Source organism: Plecotus auritus, assembly GCF_963455305.1.
Source record: "Plecotus auritus genome assembly, chromosome: 5".
Lineage (NCBI taxonomy): Eukaryota > Metazoa > Chordata > Mammalia > Chiroptera > Vespertilionidae > Plecotus > Plecotus auritus.
In genome coordinates, this window is record NC_137776.1 from 158838428 (window position 1) to 158856076 (window position 17649).

The window sequence follows — 17649 nt, forward strand, 5'->3', positions numbered from 1 at the left end:
AGCCACTCCACCTCTTGAGAAAAGCTCTTTGTTTTGTTCAGTGTGGTATCTCCAGGGCCTAGAACAGTGCCTGCAACATAGTAGGCACTCAACATTTGTTGAGCGATTAAAACTGCACACCATGTCCTAACATATTTCATTTAATCCTGATAACTCCTTTATTTGGCCACTATGATTACCCCCACTTTACAGATAAGAAAATTGAGGCTTAGAGTCGCTAAGTATTTGGGGTCTCTTGATTATCTCATTAGAAAGAAAAGCCAGGGCCAAAGCCTGTGAGTCAGTGTTCATTGGGCCATTCACTCCTCTGTGCCTTTGCTCACACCTTCTCTTCCACTAGGAATTCTTATTGCATCAGCTCCCACTCTCTAAACCTACTCATCCTTCCTTCCAGGTTTGCACCAACATGCTTCCCCAGGAAGCCATCCAGCTGCTCTGCGGATGCTCCTCCCCACCGCCCCCCCCCCCCCCCCCCACTCCAGCCTTGTGTCTGCACCATCCCACACTGTGCCATGAAGGTAGGTGGCCGAGACTGCTTGGGAAAAGGCTGGTTTGACAGGGACCTGTGGGGGCCGTGGGCATATGGACCTAAGTGCAGAGGGGAGGCCACTGGAGGCCTCTGCAATAGACATACCCGGGACCCTTCTTGGAGTTGCTGTGTGTGTGGGGGGGTCCTTTTCCCTGCTCCTTCCCTCCCCTTAACCCTGGTCCATTTAAGGAAGGCTATTCCCTGGCATCCTCTGTATTGCATACAAGGGGGAACAGAGTGGAAGTGACTTGCCCAGGGAACCCTAGCTGGAAAACCACATCCTAGGTCTGGCTCCAAAGCTGGGCCTATCTGCCAGCTGGGCTGTACTGCTGGGCTGTGCTGCTGATTGGGATGGGCCCGGAAACCAACACCTTCCTTCCCTAGGTGTCAGCATGGCCTGCTTTGTTTAACCTGCCATGTAAGGGACCGTGTGTGTGTGTGTGTGTGTGTGTGTGTGTGTGTGTGTGTGAGAGAGAGAGAGAGAGAGAGAGGGAGAGAGAGGGAGAGAGAGAGAGAGAGAGAGAGAGAGAGAGAGAGAGAGAGAGAGAAGGGGTGGGGAGGACAAGTCCTCTGTCTACCTGCCCAAGCGGGACTTTCTGTACCATATGGTCCTGTGCCGGGGGAGGCTGAGCTGAGAAATAGGGGCAGCAGCTCCTGGGAGGTGAGGTTCTGAGTGTGGGGGTTGGGGGGCCTCCCAAAGTGCCCTCCAGGCCCTTCCTCTTCCTTTGAGCACTCCCCTTATTCTTAGGGATTTGGGCCCAGCTGGGGGAGAGGGGGGCTGGGTAACTCCTTCCCTCTCCCTGTAGAATGGGCTGTGGACCTCAGCTTGCTGGGGGTCTAATATTAGTCTGAGTGGGGTGCTTTGAGCAAGAGTTCCCATCCCCTGGGGTAGGAAGGTGGGGGCTGTGAGGGATCAGATCCTCCAGCCCTGGGAGGCAGCGGCCCCTGGGGATGGGGGCGACAGCTGTGGTGCAGGGCCAGGAACCTGACACCAGGGGTGGGCCCCAAACGCCCTCCAGGAGCAGGAGGGCGGGCAGTCTCTCTAGGAGCAGCAGCAGCCCCAGACCTTAGGAGTGTCTGTCCCTGCCACAGCCTGCTGGTCCAGGGACTGCTTTTCCTTCCCTTTTTCTTTGCCTGGGGCTTTCCCCACAGGCCCAACACCACTCCGGAGGCTGCCAAGGGCCAGGCTGCCCTTTCCCTTGGGTCTGTGGGGGAGGGGAGCTGGGAGGAACCCTCCCTGGTTCTGCCTTAGGGCCTCTAGGCTTGAGCGTGGCTTAAACTCTTAGCGGCTGTGTGACTTTGGGCAAGTTAACCTCTGAGCCTGTCTCCTCATCTGTAAGCTGAGCCTGGCCTGTAGTGGGCCAGTGCTCTATGCCAGGCAGTTCTCCGTCCTGGCTCTGGCTCCCCTCTTCAGGGCTGGAGGAGGCCCCACCAGTCAGTCCTCCCTGTTCTGTGGTCCCCAAACCTCTCAGTGTATCATATTGCCCGTGCCCCACAATAGGCTCTGAGCGGGGCCCAGCACCAGTGTTTTTGAAAAGCTGCTCAGAGGATGCTAGTGGGGACCAGGGACCAGGTCAGGCCACACAAGTGGGCAGAGCCTCTCCTCTGGGGACAGGAATAAGAAATGGGAGGGGGGGCGGGCAGAGAAGGTGGAGGATCGAAGAAAAGTGGAGAGAAGGAAAAGAAGGAAAACGAGGAAGGGGAGAGGAAGAGGAAGCGAGAGCATGGGCAAGTTGAGGGAAGATGAGGGGAGGAAGGGGAGTAGGTAAAGAGGGAAGACAGGAGGAGGGCCCTGTCGTCTGGCAGCTCCTGTCTGCTCTGGGGTGTTTACCTTTTGCTGAGGAGGGACTCTGACTTTCAAGGCTGCAGTCTCTCCTGGAGCTGGGCCTCCGCAGGCCTGAGCCCTCGGACTGAGGGTTTCCTCAGGAAAGGCCACTGCCTGCCGTGGTGGCACTGTACTCTGTGCCAGGCACCAGCTCAGCACCAGCGTCTCCCCAGTGACGGCCCTTAGGGTTACAGCACCCAGCTTGTGGGGGTACAGCCAGGACCCCCCAGTCCAACCTCACACCACCATCACGCTTCACAGATCTGTCTGGTGACGAAAGTGCCTCAGCATATGAAAAGTAGAGTAAAAACGAGAAAGGCCGTCCAGCCCGTGTGGGGATCCGCAGGAGGCCTGGTGTCCTCGGGCCGCCTGTAGCCCCGTGAATGTGGTGGGAAAGAACCCTGAGCACCCTCCCCAGGGTCGTGTGGGGCACAGTGTGGGGGAACTGGGCGCACCCACATGCACACCTGTGGGTGACAGAGGGCCTGTCCCCGGTCCCCAGCGATGGGCACGGTCTCCTTCCCCAGCTCTGGACAGGAGCCTCAGATCAGAGCTGGGTTTCCCTGCGAGAGCCCTGTACCCCAGCCCTTCATTCTGAAGCCTGTGCAGCCCGAGGCTACACGGACAGTCACGGGTTTTGCAGTCACTGCGGCCTGGACGCCCTGCCTCGAGGGGACGGTGGAGCCTCTGACTGAGGAGGGGCTGGAAGAACCATGAACTGGAGCTGAGTCCCGACTTGGGGCAGCTGCAGCGACCCTCTCACGGCCTCGTCCTTGCCCTCCAACCACCCATTCTTCAGAGAAGAAGTGACTCTTCTTGCCCGGCCTACGAAGTTGGTGGCGGGAGATCAGGTCAGACAGCTGACCCAGGGCTCTCTGCCCAACACCACACCCAGTTCCTCTTGGTGGTGGGCATGGGTTTTCCTTGGGACCGCCCCTCCGCGGGCTCTGAGCAGAAAGGAGAGCACAGATGCCAGGCTCAGGAAATGGGCCCCGGCACAGGGAGGTGCTCTGGCCCAGGAAGACAGGAGCCCTAAATGCACAGGGCCCGGCTCCCTGGGAACCGGACCAGCAGCCAGGGACGTCCCAGGCTGGGAAGGCCCGTGTGGTGGGCTCACCCAGGAACAGGTGGTGCTCACCCAGGAACAGGTGGTTATTGAGAATCCTAAGTTCCAAAGCTTGTGAACTATTTCTCGTATTTACATGGTTTTATACAGAAGAACTTAGAGAATGTTCACAGTTCCCTATAAAGACAGCACTCCTGTCTGCGTGCTAAAGTGCTCTGAGGAGGAAGTGAGAAAGGGGCAGTGTCCCTGGGCACCCAATCAGCACACAGTTTCTGATGGGGAGCTGGAGCCCAGAAGCAGAAGGACTTGCCCCAGCATCACATGGGATGGGCTCGGGGCTGGACCACTGCTCCAAGGCCGCGCTGCTGTGGGCCTGCCAGTCAAGAATGGAAAGGGCTTTGAGGAGTGCAGGTGGCCACGTCAGGCTCCCCGTCCCCCTCGTCCTCACTGGTGCAACCCTCGGGCACCACCGGGTCCTGGGCTGCCCGAGTCTCCAAGTACTCGGCCTTGAGCTGCTCCAGCTCCCGCAGCTCGGCCTCCAGCCTCTCCCGGTGGACCGTCCGCAACTGCTGCAGCTGTTTCATAGGAAAGGGGTTCATGTCGTTGAAGGCGATGCTCATCAGCTTTCTGGGGGGAGAGCACAGTCAGCCCAGAGCACAGTATCCCAGGGCACTCACCGCACCTCCCCAGGCAGGCCTGCATCCACTCTGCCCTCGTGGCTAAGGCCCTTGGCCCCTGCCCTTGGGGAGCTCACCTTCCAGGGAGGAAATGGTAAAGAAGAAGACAGTTTTTCAACTCAAAGTCATATGTACTGAGGCAGGAGGAAGCTTGGGGCTATGGGAGCTCTGACCCACTGAGGAAAGGCTGGTCAGGAAAGGCTTCCTGGAGGAGGTGACACAGGAGTGGGTATAGTGGTGGGAGTGATAGAGCAGGGGTGGGTTCTCACCGGCTGTTGCAAATGGTCTTGGTGAAGAGGCGCAGGTACTGGTAGATCTCCAGGCTGTCCTGTAGCCTCAGGATCTCCTCCTCGGTGTACTTGAAAATGGCCAGGGCATAGCGGAACACCACCTGGGGCCAGGTGGGGGCTCAGGTAGGGCATGGGGGACCAGGGCAGGTTATCCCCAGAGGGAGGAGAACCCACACACCACGGTGGGAGTCCCTGGACAGGCTGCGAGGTTGAGAGCTTGGAGGTGATGTGTGCAAGGAGGCCACGGGGGAGGGGAGCTTGGACTCTGGGGATTGGGGCTGAGCCTGGCTCTACCCTGATGGGGTAACGCTGTCTTTCCATGGGGCACTAGCAGGAGCTGGTGAAATGGCAAATCCCAGGGTTCTGGGAACTGTGCAGTATGTCATCAACCACCATGTGGAAATGGGCGGACGGTGGGGAAGGGCCTGCCCAGGGTCTCCTAGCAAGGTGGAGCAGAGCTGGGACCAGACCCAGTGCCAACCTCCCAGCCCAGGGCTCAGTCCACGGGAGCGAGAGGAGGAGGGGCGCAGGTGACTGGAGGCCACGGACGGAATAGGGATGTGCCTCCTGAGTCATGCTCATTCTTCCTCTCCAGGAAAGGAACCTCCGGCTTTAGGAAGCATCTTGGGAAGCAGAACTGCTTCCTCTCGTGTGTGAAGCACGTAATTTACAGAGCCAGGCTCCCAGCAGATGTCCCCAGCAGCCCTGAGAGGGCCACTGTCCGCCTGTTTTCCAGGGGCAGAATGGAGACCCAGGGGTGATGGTCCTGCCCAGGGCCCCTTCCTCACCCCCGGCAGCGCCCTACCTTGGTGCCTTCGTACAGGAAGGCGTCCCAGACCTGGAGGAGGATATTGCTGATGAGACTGTCGGCAAAGACCACGAGGAACCAGTTGAAGGTGACGAAGGAGAGGTCCACGCGGAGCTGCCCCAGGTGGGCCATCAGCCTGGGCAGCTTCTCTGAGAGGAGGTCCTGGAGCACCCGCTGGTCCACCTGGTGGCCGACGAGGGGGCCGTCAGCTGCTGCCCCGGGAAGGGGCTGCCTCCTTTCCCTCCTGCCCTGATACCCAGCCACACAGTCCTGGAGCCTCAGCGTGGGGCCCGCCCTGCCCCCCGGGGTGAGGGGGTGCGGAGGGGCTCAGGGCAGCCTGGCTGGGAGAAGGCACAGCAGCACTTCACTCGCTGCTCCCAGGCTGGAGTGCCGGCTTTGCCACGGAGGTCTCTGTGGGATGGTAAGGTCACGGACAGTGAAGTTCTGGCCCCTTTGTCCTCTGAACCTCAAGCCAAGCAGCTCAGCTTGTACCAGCTGATGCCACAGCTGCTTCTCTACACCCATTTGGGCCTGATGCACAAGATGCTCTGGGCATGTTTGCGGGAGTCACACTGTCCTGCTGCCCTGGACATCAATGGCTGCCGGTGGCCTCTCCGTGTGGTCACTGTCTTGCCTCCATCCTTGTTTTACGTGACCCTGTTGATTACTCCCAGCATCGGCTCCTTCTCAGGCTCTAGGACATGGTTCTTCTCTGGTTGACCTCCCACCGCCAAGACAGGCCCATTAAGCTTCCTGCTGCTCTTGTTTTCCTGTAACCCTGTTTCTCAGCCCTCCCCTTCCACGTAAGTCCTCTTCCAGGTGTTAGCTGTTGGCCGTGGCTACACCCTCCCCTTCCTTCCATCCTCTCCCAGGACCCCAGGTCCACTGTGGGGGCCTAGTGTCCAGCTCAAAACCTAGGGTAATTTGCTCAATCTAAGATGCCACTGAACCTTCTGAAGGATGAACTGATATGATGTCTGAGATTTACTTCAAGGTCATCAAAGGAGGAGTGGGTGGAGGTCTAGGACTAGGTGAAACAGCACTGGCCTGTGGGAAAGGGAGCCAGCTCCTGCCTTCCACCCTCCGCTGCTTCCAGCCTGGGCCACGGCCACCCTGGGACTACATGATGAGCGGGATGGGGGGGTGGGGGGGGAGGGAATGGGGGCGGTAGGGATCAAGGCCCACGCCAGGATGGCAGAGCAGAGGGCTAGGAGGAGCCTTTGGCTTTGTGATTACCTGAGAAGAAGCCCCCCTGTAAGCCGCTGTGAGCTGGGCTTTCCTGTCACGCAGCCAAACATCCTCACCTGATTCACCGCCTACGTCTTGGTCTCCAGCCCTGACCTTTCTGCTCCACACCTGAATACCCATCCCTCCTGAGCGTCCTGCACCAGGTGGAATCGGAGTTGGGCGATGGATCGTAGGAGGAAAACAGAACAGGATGGGTGGGCAGATAAGGGCTTGGAAGGTTTGGGGCTGTGAGTGAGTAAGTTCCCTCTAGGTGGCCTCTCTCAATAAAACAGATGGTGCTGACGCAGCAAGAATAGGGCAAGGGGTGAGGCGGGAGAGGTGGGCGAGGTGGGAGAGTGGAGATGGGAGGCTTGAAATGGTTTTTCATTTACACCCCTCAACAAACCAGGCAGTAGTGCTCCTCCCATTCAAAAGTGGACAGGCCTGGAGTCAGAGAGGTGATCTCACTTGCCAAGGCCACACAGCTGAACACTGGAGAGTGTGGCTCTCAGTTCACTGGACTCCAGGCCCGGCCTGTGCTCAGCGGACAGCTGAGGCGAGATGATGGAGGCAGCTGTGCTGCACGGTAGGGAAGGATGAGTGTGTGAATAGTCACCACCACCTCCATCCTCCCAGCCCACCTTTCACCTTCCTGACCTCTATTTTGAATTTTTTTACTGGCAAATAGCAAGTGACACTAGATTTTCTTCTCTGCTCCCCAGAAAACCAACCATTTCTAATGTCACCACTGGAATAACAACTGTCTATCCTGTGGGCAGGGACCCCACAATTCTAAAGGTCATCAGCTCACCAGCACTTCCTAGGAGTCCCAGTGAGGGGCTACTGGCCCATTGTACAGAGGGATAAATAGAGGCCTGAGAGATTCCTGACTTTTCCGAGACTTACCGGCTTGTAGGAACAACTCGGGCTGACCTGCATAACTCCTGAGGCCCCTCCCTGCCTTGCTTACCTGGGACGCTGTCAGCGTCTTGCTGTAGTAATCAGCTGGCATGATGGTCTCCACGATGGCCACCAGGCACCAGAAGGCACTCTCCTCTTCACCCAGGACCAGCAGAGCGACGGCTGCCAGCCTGTGTGGGAGGGAAGGAGGCCAGGAGTGACAGAGGTGGCTCCCTGGGTCCCAGGAGAAAGTCCTGCCCCACTCCACTCCCTAGCCAGGCTGCTGTTTTTGGCACCTGGGGTGAGACAAACATGCTTTTGGGGAGTACTACATTGGGGATTTCCAGAGCAAGGGGGATCAGCTTAGAGCAGGGGCTTTGAAGTCCCGTTGCCTGGGTGTGAATCCTGGTCCCGCTACTTCCTTGCTGGGTGACCCTAGGCAAGTTACTTAACTTCTCTGAGCCTCAGCAGCCTCCTAATAATCACAGGACTGTTAGGAGGATAAACACAACACATGTTAAATGCCCAGCACAGTGCCTGACACGTGGTGAGTGCTTTATAAGTGTTAACTATCCTTATCTTTAAAAAAACATAAAAAACAAAAACAGCCCTAGCTGGTTTGGCTCAGTGGATAGAGCACTGGAATTCGGATTGAAGGGTCCCACGTTCGATTCCAGTCAAGGGCATATGCCTGGGTTGCAGGCTCGATCCCCAGTTAGGTGTGGGCAGGAGGCAGCCAATCAATGATTCTCCCTCATCATTGATGTTTCCATCTCTCTCTCCCTCTCCCTTCCTCTCTGAAATCAATAAAAATATATTTAAAAAACAAAAACACACATATTTTTATAGATTTCAGAAAGAAAGGGAGAGGGAGAGAGAGAATCATTGACTGGCTGCCTCTTGCATGCCCACACTGGGGATCAAGCCCACAACCCGGGCCCTGACTGGGGATTGAACCGTGACCTCTTGGTTCAAAGGTCGATGCTCATCCACTGAGCCATGCCAGCCGGGCTAGCTATCCTCATCTTAATATCCACAGGCTTTGAGACCTTTGCAAGTGTGCAAAGCTCTCTGAGCCTTCCACCTGTGCAGTGGGATTAATACTTCCTGCCTCCCAGGGCCGAGAGGCATCTGGAGAGAGAAGATAGCCCTGACTCAGCATCCCTGCGTGGCTCACTGTCTGGCATGTAGCAGGTGCTCAGTACATGGAGGTCGTTTTCTCCTTTGCTTCCCCTCCCCGCTAAAGTTATCACGGGGCTCCAATGGGATCCTGGGTAATGAAAAACCACAGTGCTGGGCAGGGAAGTCTGCCTGGAAAAGTACTGTTTTCTCTACTTCTCCCATCTTTCCTGATGGGTCTTCCAGGGCCAATTCAAGAATACATTTTCCAAAATGTCCTTGTCTGTCAGGATGCTAGGTCAACACAAGGTCACGTGTTCAAAGATGTTTAGGGCATGCTGCACACTCCAGCTCCCTTCTAGAGGCCTCTGAAATCCCACAGTGAAGACACCTCGCATGACCTTCTGGCCATGGCTGTCCAGTGGGCAGCGGGCCCCTTTTGACAGCACGCCCCATGGGCACCCTTGGCCGTGTTGGGAAGGCTCACACTCCAGATGGGCACACAGAGCACATTTCAGTGTCCAGATGTTTATGCTTCTCTGGGCTTTTACTGGATTGGATTCAGGACCTCCAACCTCTTCTCAGGTTCATATTTTTAAAGAAACAGGGTCAATTCTCAAAAGGAAAAAAAAAATCCTTTTATCCCTCCTGTAGACTCAGGACTCTCTCTCCATTCTGGCTAAAATATTTGTAAAAACCCTCATGAGTCTGAGCTGAGTGGATGAACAGTCACAGGTCTCCTGGGAAATAGAGAGCCCTGCCCGCTCAGAGCTGGGGAAGGGTGGTGGTGGGTTCAGAGGTCATTTAGTTCAGGGATAGCAAATGTACGATACCCTGGCCACCACTCTCTTTGACTATGCCCAGGGCAGACATAACCAACTGGTCATGCACTCTTCCCACTGAGTGTGGAGGCTGCCTCAGAACTCTCACAAGACAAGGCTCCAGGCAGCTACATCCTACCAATCTAGATACCTTCATTGCCAACACCGTAAGACTGAGGCCCAGAAAGCAAAAGTGACCTGCTCAGGGTCACACAGTCAGTGGGAAGCAGAGTAGAAAGAGAACCCAGGACTCCCCAAGTCCCTGCCGGTGTTCTCTCCACCTCACCCCATTCATTAGAGCCTGGATGTGCTCAGTCCTGGAGCTGGCTGCCAGCATCGGCTTAGATTGCTGCACATTAAAAAGTCAGTGATGAGAGGCTACTGCTACCAACTAGGGCCTATGAACTGCTCAGGGCCGCAGCCAGACTCCAACCTAAGGCATTTACTAGTAGAGCCCAGTGGGTCTGCAAAGAAGGTAGTATGGTTATGTGGGAGGGGGGGGGACACACAATTCTTAGCACTGTTTATATTTTAAAGGGAAATGGCTTTAAAATGTTTCCCCTAAATTAGCACTAAATCATTACCATATCTATCACCCTCTAAACAGGCAGGATTTGTTGCATATATTAAGCAGTGTCTGTCCTCCACAGGATACATACAGTTCCCATGGTGGCCACTAGGTGGAAGCACTCAACAAGTGAAAGGGTTTACTAGTAAGAGCCTTTGAAAGAATAAGCATCACCGTCTACATTAAGACAGGTTCTACTACAAATAACTTTCTATTTAAAGCAGTCACATGGATATTTTTCTAAATACCAATAATAATTTTTTAAAAAAGCATTCAGAGAAAGAAGTAAAGAAATACTGTGTGTGTGTCCCCCCTCTCTGGGCCTCAGTTGCTCTTGTGTACCCATCTCCTTCCACACAGGGAGAAGCGTCTTTCCTTGTGACTTACCTCTAGACCCCCTCCTGCTATAGGAGTTTGCCTGCCTCTTCAAGCACCAATGAGCTGTTTTGGGTTTAACTCAGAATTCCCAGTAATTGTACATGTATATGCTCAATTTTACTCAATTTAGACTGGAAATAAAGTATCAGAAATATCTACCCTTGGGAACCATTTGCATGTGAGTAGGGACAGTCTGAATGTTTAATCTGTGTTGAGTAAATGTCACACACCACCTATCAGAAAAAAGATCAGAATGGCTTCTGTAAATTTTGCTTGAGTATGTATGTTTCAAGTGAGTCAAAACTTGCTTTGGGAAATATCTGAGATTGTGCAACTTCTCCTGAGATGACTGGGGGCATCCATGAGAGTCCCCACAGTACTGAGGGGGCAGCCCTACCGAGGCACCCCCCTCTACCCCTGATCTGCTTATTGGTATAAGGAGAAATGAATCCAGGCTGGGCCCATCAGATTCCTTCCTTTGGGAATTTAGATCTGAGACAGGAGGGCATGGACTGAAGGGAAGACCCATTGAAAGGCTCTAGGCTCAGGGCCTGAGGTTTCCATTCTGACATCCTCCACAGGCCCTAAATGTCCAAGGAATGATGGACAGAGAGGCTGGTCTACTGAGAGAGAAGGAAGCAGAAATGTGGAACAAGAAGCCACAGACCACGCAGTCCCACAGGGGGCTGCAGAGCAGTACTCTCTCAGCTGCACAATCGCAGGGACCTGGTCCCCATGGAATGCGGAGGGAAGATGCCCCCTGGGGTTGTGCAGGTGCCTGAGCTTCCAATGACCATGTGGTCTGTAGCTCTATTTTTTTTTCCTGGCTTGTGTGAGGTTCCCCTGTAACATTTACAAATTCTCTTTTCCTGTGGCTCTGCTGAGTGGGTTTTGTTTGAAGCAAATGATCCCTGACCCAGACAGTTCCACAAGCTGTGAGCTGGGCTGTGCACGACACCACTCCAGGGGACCGTTCATGCTTTCCCTGGGGGTGGCACTCCCGAGCACAAACCGAAGCAGAGAGCATGGCATGAGGAGCCCTGAGCTCTGGCCCTCGGTCCTGAACGTGTCCTTTTACTGCTTGTCCCCATCAGTACTGTGGGGATCATATCAAGTCTCCCGGGCTCACCTCTCCGGGTTCTGGGAGGCTCCAAAGAGACAGGGGGCTGCTCTGAAGGACAAAGGCTGTGTCCTCACTGGGGCCTTGGTGCTCACCTGTTCAGGCCCTGGCAGTAGCCGATGGAGGGGTTCTGCCAGGAGAAGGCCAACAGCACCCGGCGGAGCATGTCGGGGAAGCTGGAGGTGGGACAGGTGAAGTGCTTGTTGTTGGTGAAGGTACGGTTCAGGTCCAGCTCGATCTGGCGGGCAGCAGGGTGCTTGCAGGTCTGGCTCCGGCTCAGCAGCTCCTGGTAGCGGCCAGGGGCCTGCAGGTGCTGGACACGGCGGTGGATTAGCCACCTCCAGACTCGAGGCCGGTGCTCTTGGGACACGCCCATCCGCAGCAGCTGCTTGAGCTCCACGGAGGGTGCAAGCTCACCCAGGGCAGCCCAGCGCTCTCGCAGGGGTCGCTCCATAGCCTCGTGGGCCAGCAGGTGGTGGGAGCGCACCTCCAGTGCCTGGATCTTGGCCAGAAGCTTCAGGTCTTCCACCTCGTAGTTGGGCACTGTCTGGAAGCCATACTCATCATACTCACTGCCAGGAAAAGTCCATGTTAGCAACACCTTGCAGATCCCTTCCCCAGATAAGGGGCAACGGGGGAGGGGTACACCCTGGGCAAGGCTCCTGCCTGTGTTTCACTTCCGGTTAGCCATGCAGCTCTGACAGGTTCTCTGTACAATGGGCAGAAAAACGCCTGCTCTGCCTCATAAAGACCCACTGAGATCCTATGTTACTAACTGCTGGGGGCCTACACCGTGCCTGGCACAGAGCAAGTGCTTGAAGAGACATTTACTTTCTGCAAATATAAAGGATCCTCTTATTACTTCATGTTGCCTTCGGCCCAAGGAGTCTTGCAATATGGAACCCCATTTCCACAGCCAGCCCCAAATGGATGGGGCACAGACAGCATCAACGCTAACCAGAGGTGGGAGGGCTGGGGATCCATTCCAGATGGCCGTTCACTTATTCACCATTTGCCCCTATGTGGGCTCTGTACATGCTATTTCATTGAACCCTAGTACACTTGCAACCAGAGTCGTACACACATCTGTGGAGGCTATACATGAGGCTCTGAGTGGTAAAGTGACTTGTCTAAGGTCACACAGTGAGAGACCCACGTGTGGCTCCAAGACCGGGGCTCCCAGCCACAGTGCCGTCTGTTACATTTAACTGTCCTTGTCCATTGGGCTCAGGGGAGACAGCTGGCTTATCTCCTCGCCTCCCCTTTCAGACAAGCCTCTGGGGGGCATCCTGGGAAAAGTGGAAAAAAACACACGGAGCTCTGGAGGCAGACCCAGGTCAGCTGCATTAAGGTGCTGTGTGGCCTTGGGCAAGGCGCTGCCTTCTCTGAGCCTGCACTGCCTCAGCTGTAAAACAGGGCCCATCTCAACCACAAGCTCATTTATCTGAAGATAGGAGGAGGTAAGAATTGTGCAGGGCCACACACAGTGAGCAGGGCAGCTGGGAACCCCAGGCTACCCCAGCCAGCCCTGGCCTGGCCACCGCTGGGCTCACCTGATGGGGCTCAGCTCAACGCTGTCAGCAGTGGCCTCGCTGGCTTCCCACTGCAGTGCCTCCTGGATGAGTTCCCTGAGCAGCTCCGCGCTCTCACTGCCCTGGTTCCCCATGGCCTCCTGCAGCCTCCGCAGCCCTGCCAGGTACTTGCTCTCCACCTGGCAGTGCTTGGCTTGGAGGTAGGCACACTGTGGGGGGTGGGGTGGAGGTGGGGGCTGGTCAGGCCACTTGGTTGGGCTTGGCTTGCCCCAAAGGCCTGAGGCCGAAGAGCTTTAGGCAGCACACCTTTCTCCCAGCTCTCATCTCCCCTCCCCTCTCCACCCCCAGCCTTTCACATAGGGAAAGGAGATGGGCTCCGAATCCAAGGGTTTACACACGGCAGGAAGGGCTCCAGGAGAGAGAAACGGCCCAGGGCTGGGGCTGGATTCAGCGGGTAGGGAGGGGTGGGCAGAGAAAGCAGAGGCTCTTGTATGGCCTGCGGTCCTGTTCTGGTTCAGCTACTGCTGGCTGGGTGGCCCAAGGCAAGTTAACTTCTCTGTGCCTTCGCTTCATCTGAGCAATGGGGATGATGCCGCTCTGCCTCAGGATTGCGGTGAGGCTTTGCGGGCACCTGGCCTAGAGCAGGCTGCCTGCACTGAGCTGTAGGTGTATCACTGAGCAGTGCCCGGGGGACAACAGGGAGCTCTGGACACTGCTCTTGTGCCTTCTGCTGCCACCACATGGGCTCTTTCTGCCCCTCCAACACACCACCTCTCTCCCACCTCATGGGACACACCCTGCATGCTCTTCCTCTGCTGCCTTTTCCTCTGTACCTTTGCTATCAGAAGTGGCAATCAGAGCACAGTCTGAGGGAGAGTAGACAGGTAATGAGGAGGGAGGGAGAGTAGACAGGTAATGAGGAGGGAGAGTAGACAGGTAATGAGGAGGGAGGGAGAGCAGACAGGTAGTGAGGAGGGAGAGTAGACAGGTAATGAGGAGGGAGGGAGAGTAGACAGGTAATGAGGAGAGAGATAGACAGGTAATGAGGAGGGATGGAGAGTAGACAGGTAATGAGGAGGGAGGGAGAGTAGACAGGTAATGAGGGAGGGAGAGTAGACAGGTAATGAGGAGGGAGAGTAGACAGGTAATGAGGAGGGAGGGGGAGTAGACAGGTAATGAGGAAGGAGGGAGAGTAGACAGGTAATGAGGAGGGAGGGAGAGTAGACAGGTAATGAGGAGGGAGAGTAGACAGGTAATGAGGGAGGGAGAGTAGACAGGTAATGAGGAGGGAGGGAGAATAGACAGGTAATGAGGAGGGAGGGAGACGCATGAGATGGTGGAGACTGAAAGGGTGGAGGGAAGAGAGATGGCCAGAAGAGGGGTCCCACCTCTCACCTTCATCAGGAGTGTCCTCTCCTTCTCAGCCACCTTTCTCCAGATCTTTGTCACCTGGTGGATCTCTGAATTGAGGAAGCGGTTCTGGGTCTGGTACGCTTCCATGTCATCCTGAAGAAGAGGGCAAAGCAGCTAAGGACTTGCACTGTCAACATCTCCCTGATCTCACCTTCAAATGAGTTGCCAACACTTCCTTTGTTTAGAAATTTCCAATAATGCAACAGAAAAGGAAATCTGAAATTAAGCAGAATGACTGATAGCCCCCTTCTCTAATCTTGAGCCTAGAATTAAATGGCAAAGAGAGCACTAAGCCTGGAGTTCAAGTCCTGGCTCCAACTTCCTGGCTGGGAGACCTCACTGACGGCTGTTTCCTCATCTGCAAAAGGAACACATGCCAACCACCCACTGGGCAGCGGGGAGACTATGAGGTCACATGTGTTATAAGTACAGGGACTGAAACACAACATTTTAACACAATAGTCCTTATCTGAACAGGACCGCAGGCCATACAAGAGCCTGTGCTGTCTCTGCCCACCCCTCTTTCTGCTGAATCCAGCTGCAGCCCTGGGCCGGTTCTCTCTCCTGGAGCCCTTCCTGCCATGTAGTAAACCCTTGGATTCAGAGCCCATCTCCTTTCCCTATGTGAAGGGCTGGGGGTGGGAGGGGAGGGGAGAGGAGAGCTGGGAGAAGGGTAATGTTTGTTACTAAAATAAGCCTATTTTGCGTATATTTGCAATTATACTGAACAGTTTTGGGTGAAGAATTTTTTTACTTAGTGTCACTTTGTAAGTACTTTTCTATGTTGCTACAGAAACTTCCCAGTGATCATTTTTAATGTCAGATGACTATTCTTTTGGGTGAATTTACCATAACTTAGTTACAATCCTTCTCCTGTTGTTTTTTGACTTGAGTCCGGGTGTTGTTTTTGATTATGAACACGGTGGCGATGCACCTCTCTGAGCCAGGCTGTCCGGTGGGGAGAGCCAGACGCGGCTGCTGGGTGTGCAAGGAGGAGCTGGCCAGGCACCGAGAGGTTCAAGTGGGAGCCTGCACCCCAGGAAGGAGCAGCCACAGCCATGGCTCTCAGCCTTTATTCTGCTTGGACGGACATTGCAGGAGCAATGGACAACACACTCTCACAGCATGCCCAGCCATTTCAGGGCATTTACGAGCTGACACTCAACCCTTCTCTCCGTCCCAGGAACAGGCTCTGGCTGTAGGTGAGGGAGAGACACTATTGCAGGGATGACCTTGGATAGGTCCTGACTTATCTGGAAACTGGGAACATCACACCCAGCCTGTGGCGTTTCCTTACCAGGAAAGGTCAACTGTGCACAGCTCATAGGCCATCCTGACCCTTCCTGGGGGGCTCTTCAATCTGCCAAGAGCCCTCCCAGCCCAGAAGCTCAATTTGTGTGCAGGGTCTGCCGCCTTCCGCCTAGTTACACAGTGGGAGGGCCACCTGTTCCCAGGGCTCCTGAGCGGGGAAATACATGCCCTGGGCTGACTTCATCGGGTGGCCTGTGCTCACCACTCCGTTGGGGCTCTTTGTGCTGTCCCCAACCCCGGCCCGTCCCCCGCCCCCCCCCTCCGCTTTCACTCTGCTCTCTCCTCCTGGCCAGGATCCAGGCAGTTCCAACTCCCCAGCCCGGACTTCCTCTTCCCAGCCAACTGTGTCCCTGTCCTAGATCAAAATCTACGCTCCTTCTCTTGGAATTGCTGCCGGGGGCACTGGCTGCTCTTCTGGGCAAGTGTCTGCCTGCTTCCCCTTCATGACCCCACTTGCGTATCCTTGAGTGGTAGGGACAGTGAGATTGGTGCAGACCTCCCTGTCTGCTGCATGAGGACCACGCCCCGCTCCCAGGACAGTCTTACATTTTAGTGTCTAGAGAGTCAGAGACTCATGAACACAGGCTATGCAGGTTCCCCTGGCCATCACCTCCCCACCCCCACGCTGACCACGTTATCTCATATAATCCTCCCAACAGCTCAGAAAATAGCTCAGTGGATAGAGTGTTGGCTTGTGAACCAAAGGGTTCCGGGTTCCATTCCGGTCAAGGGCATGTACCTTGGTTGCAGGCTCCTCCCCTGCCTGGGGCCCTGGTCAGAGCTCGTTCAAGAGGCAACCAATCAATGTGTGTCTCTCACATCAATGTTTCTCTCTGTCTTTCCCTCTCTCTTCTACTCTCCCTAAAAATCAATGGAAAAATATCCTCGGGTGAGGATTAACAAAAGAAAAGAAGAGAAAAGAAAAGAAAAGAAAAAAGAAAATAGCACAGATGAGGTCTCCCGGGCTCTGAAAGTAGGAGTTGGTTGCCCGAGGTCACAGAGTTGGTACAAGGTAGAATGTGACTGAGCCCAGGTCTGTCTGATTCTAAAGCCAAGCCCTCAGCATTGCACTTAGCTCCCTCCCCACTGGAATCCACCTGGAAGTCAAAAGTCTAGTCCTACCCTTTAAGGTTGTCCTTGGTATTTTTCTGGTTGAGCGCACGTAGGTTCGTCTGCCCTCTCCTAACCGGTGGTATGATAACAACATGTCAATGACGCAGGTGCTGCCCGAGTTCAGTGCTGCCTGGCGGTCAGGACATGGACTCCAGGGCCACACTGCCTGGATACAAATCCTGCCTTCACTACTGAGCCTGGGACAAGTTACTCACCCTTTCTTTTATTTTTTTCTTTTGTTAATCTTCACCGGAGGATATTTTTCCATTGCTTTTTAGAAAGAGTGAAAGGGAGGGAGGGAGAGAGAGAAACATCGATGTGAGACACAGCAATTGGTTGCCTCCTGCATGTGCCCCAATTGGCGCCAGGGATCGAACCTGCAACCCAGGTATGTGCCCTTGACTGGGAATCAAACCTGAGACCCTTTGGTGCAAGGATGGCATGGGGCAAGCGCAGTGCATGTGCCATCTCCCTCTGGGAGTTCTCACCTCTCTGAGGGCTACTTTACCCACTGCACTCCCTCCACCTGCTGAGAGAAGATCTCTGGCTGCTGCTACTGTGGATTCTTCCCAAGTGCCCGGGAAAATGAACAAGACTCCAGGCAAGTGAGAAGAACTGCCAGCCACCTGAGTTTCCACTATGTGCCAGGCCCATTCGCCCCACATTCATTATCGTACGTGATTTCATCTTGACCACAGCGCTGTACTGAAGTATTAACATTCTCCCTTTACAGATGAGGAAACATGCACAGAGGTAAGTTCTCCTCAGTCATGCAGATGGTACGGAGGGAGGCAGGACAAACCCAGGTGTGTGCAGTCCACCGTAGGAACCGAAAATTACTGCCGGGTGAAAGGACACTGGAGTCTGCTGCTGGAGTGTGCTCTGCACCACCACCTAGTCCTGCCTCCTGTTCCCATCCCTCTTTCCTCATCCCAGGCCCAGGGACATGCTG

At 55.0% G+C, this 17649-nt stretch overlaps 1 protein-coding gene across 5 annotated transcripts in view; it reads right to left on the reverse strand.

The window, feature by feature from the left end:
• Window positions 1-3519: 3519 nt before the first annotated feature.
• The window catches only part of TBC1D2 (TBC1 domain family member 2), a gene marked incomplete at its 5' end in the record, with an annotated part of 42776 nt that continues 28646 nt past the window's right edge, over window positions 3520-17649 (reverse strand). For 2 of the 5 annotated variants that reach the window (XM_080669380.1, XM_080669381.1), the window contains 7 exons: window positions 3520-4047; window positions 4367-4488; window positions 5193-5378; window positions 7393-7513; window positions 11424-11900; window positions 12882-13069; window positions 14256-14366. In XM_080669380.1, the coding sequence (XP_080525506.1) occupies window positions 3801-4047; window positions 4367-4488; window positions 5193-5378; window positions 7393-7513; window positions 11424-11900; window positions 12882-13069; window positions 14256-14366 (1452 nt within the window). In that variant the 3' untranslated portion in view covers window positions 3520-3800. Of the gene's footprint in view, window positions 4048-4366; window positions 4589-5192; window positions 5379-7392; window positions 7514-11423; window positions 11901-12881; window positions 13070-14255; window positions 14367-16912; window positions 16993-17649 lie in introns of those variants that run through there. The other 3 variants (XM_080669382.1, XM_080669384.1, XM_080669383.1) reach the window with 3 other exon arrangements.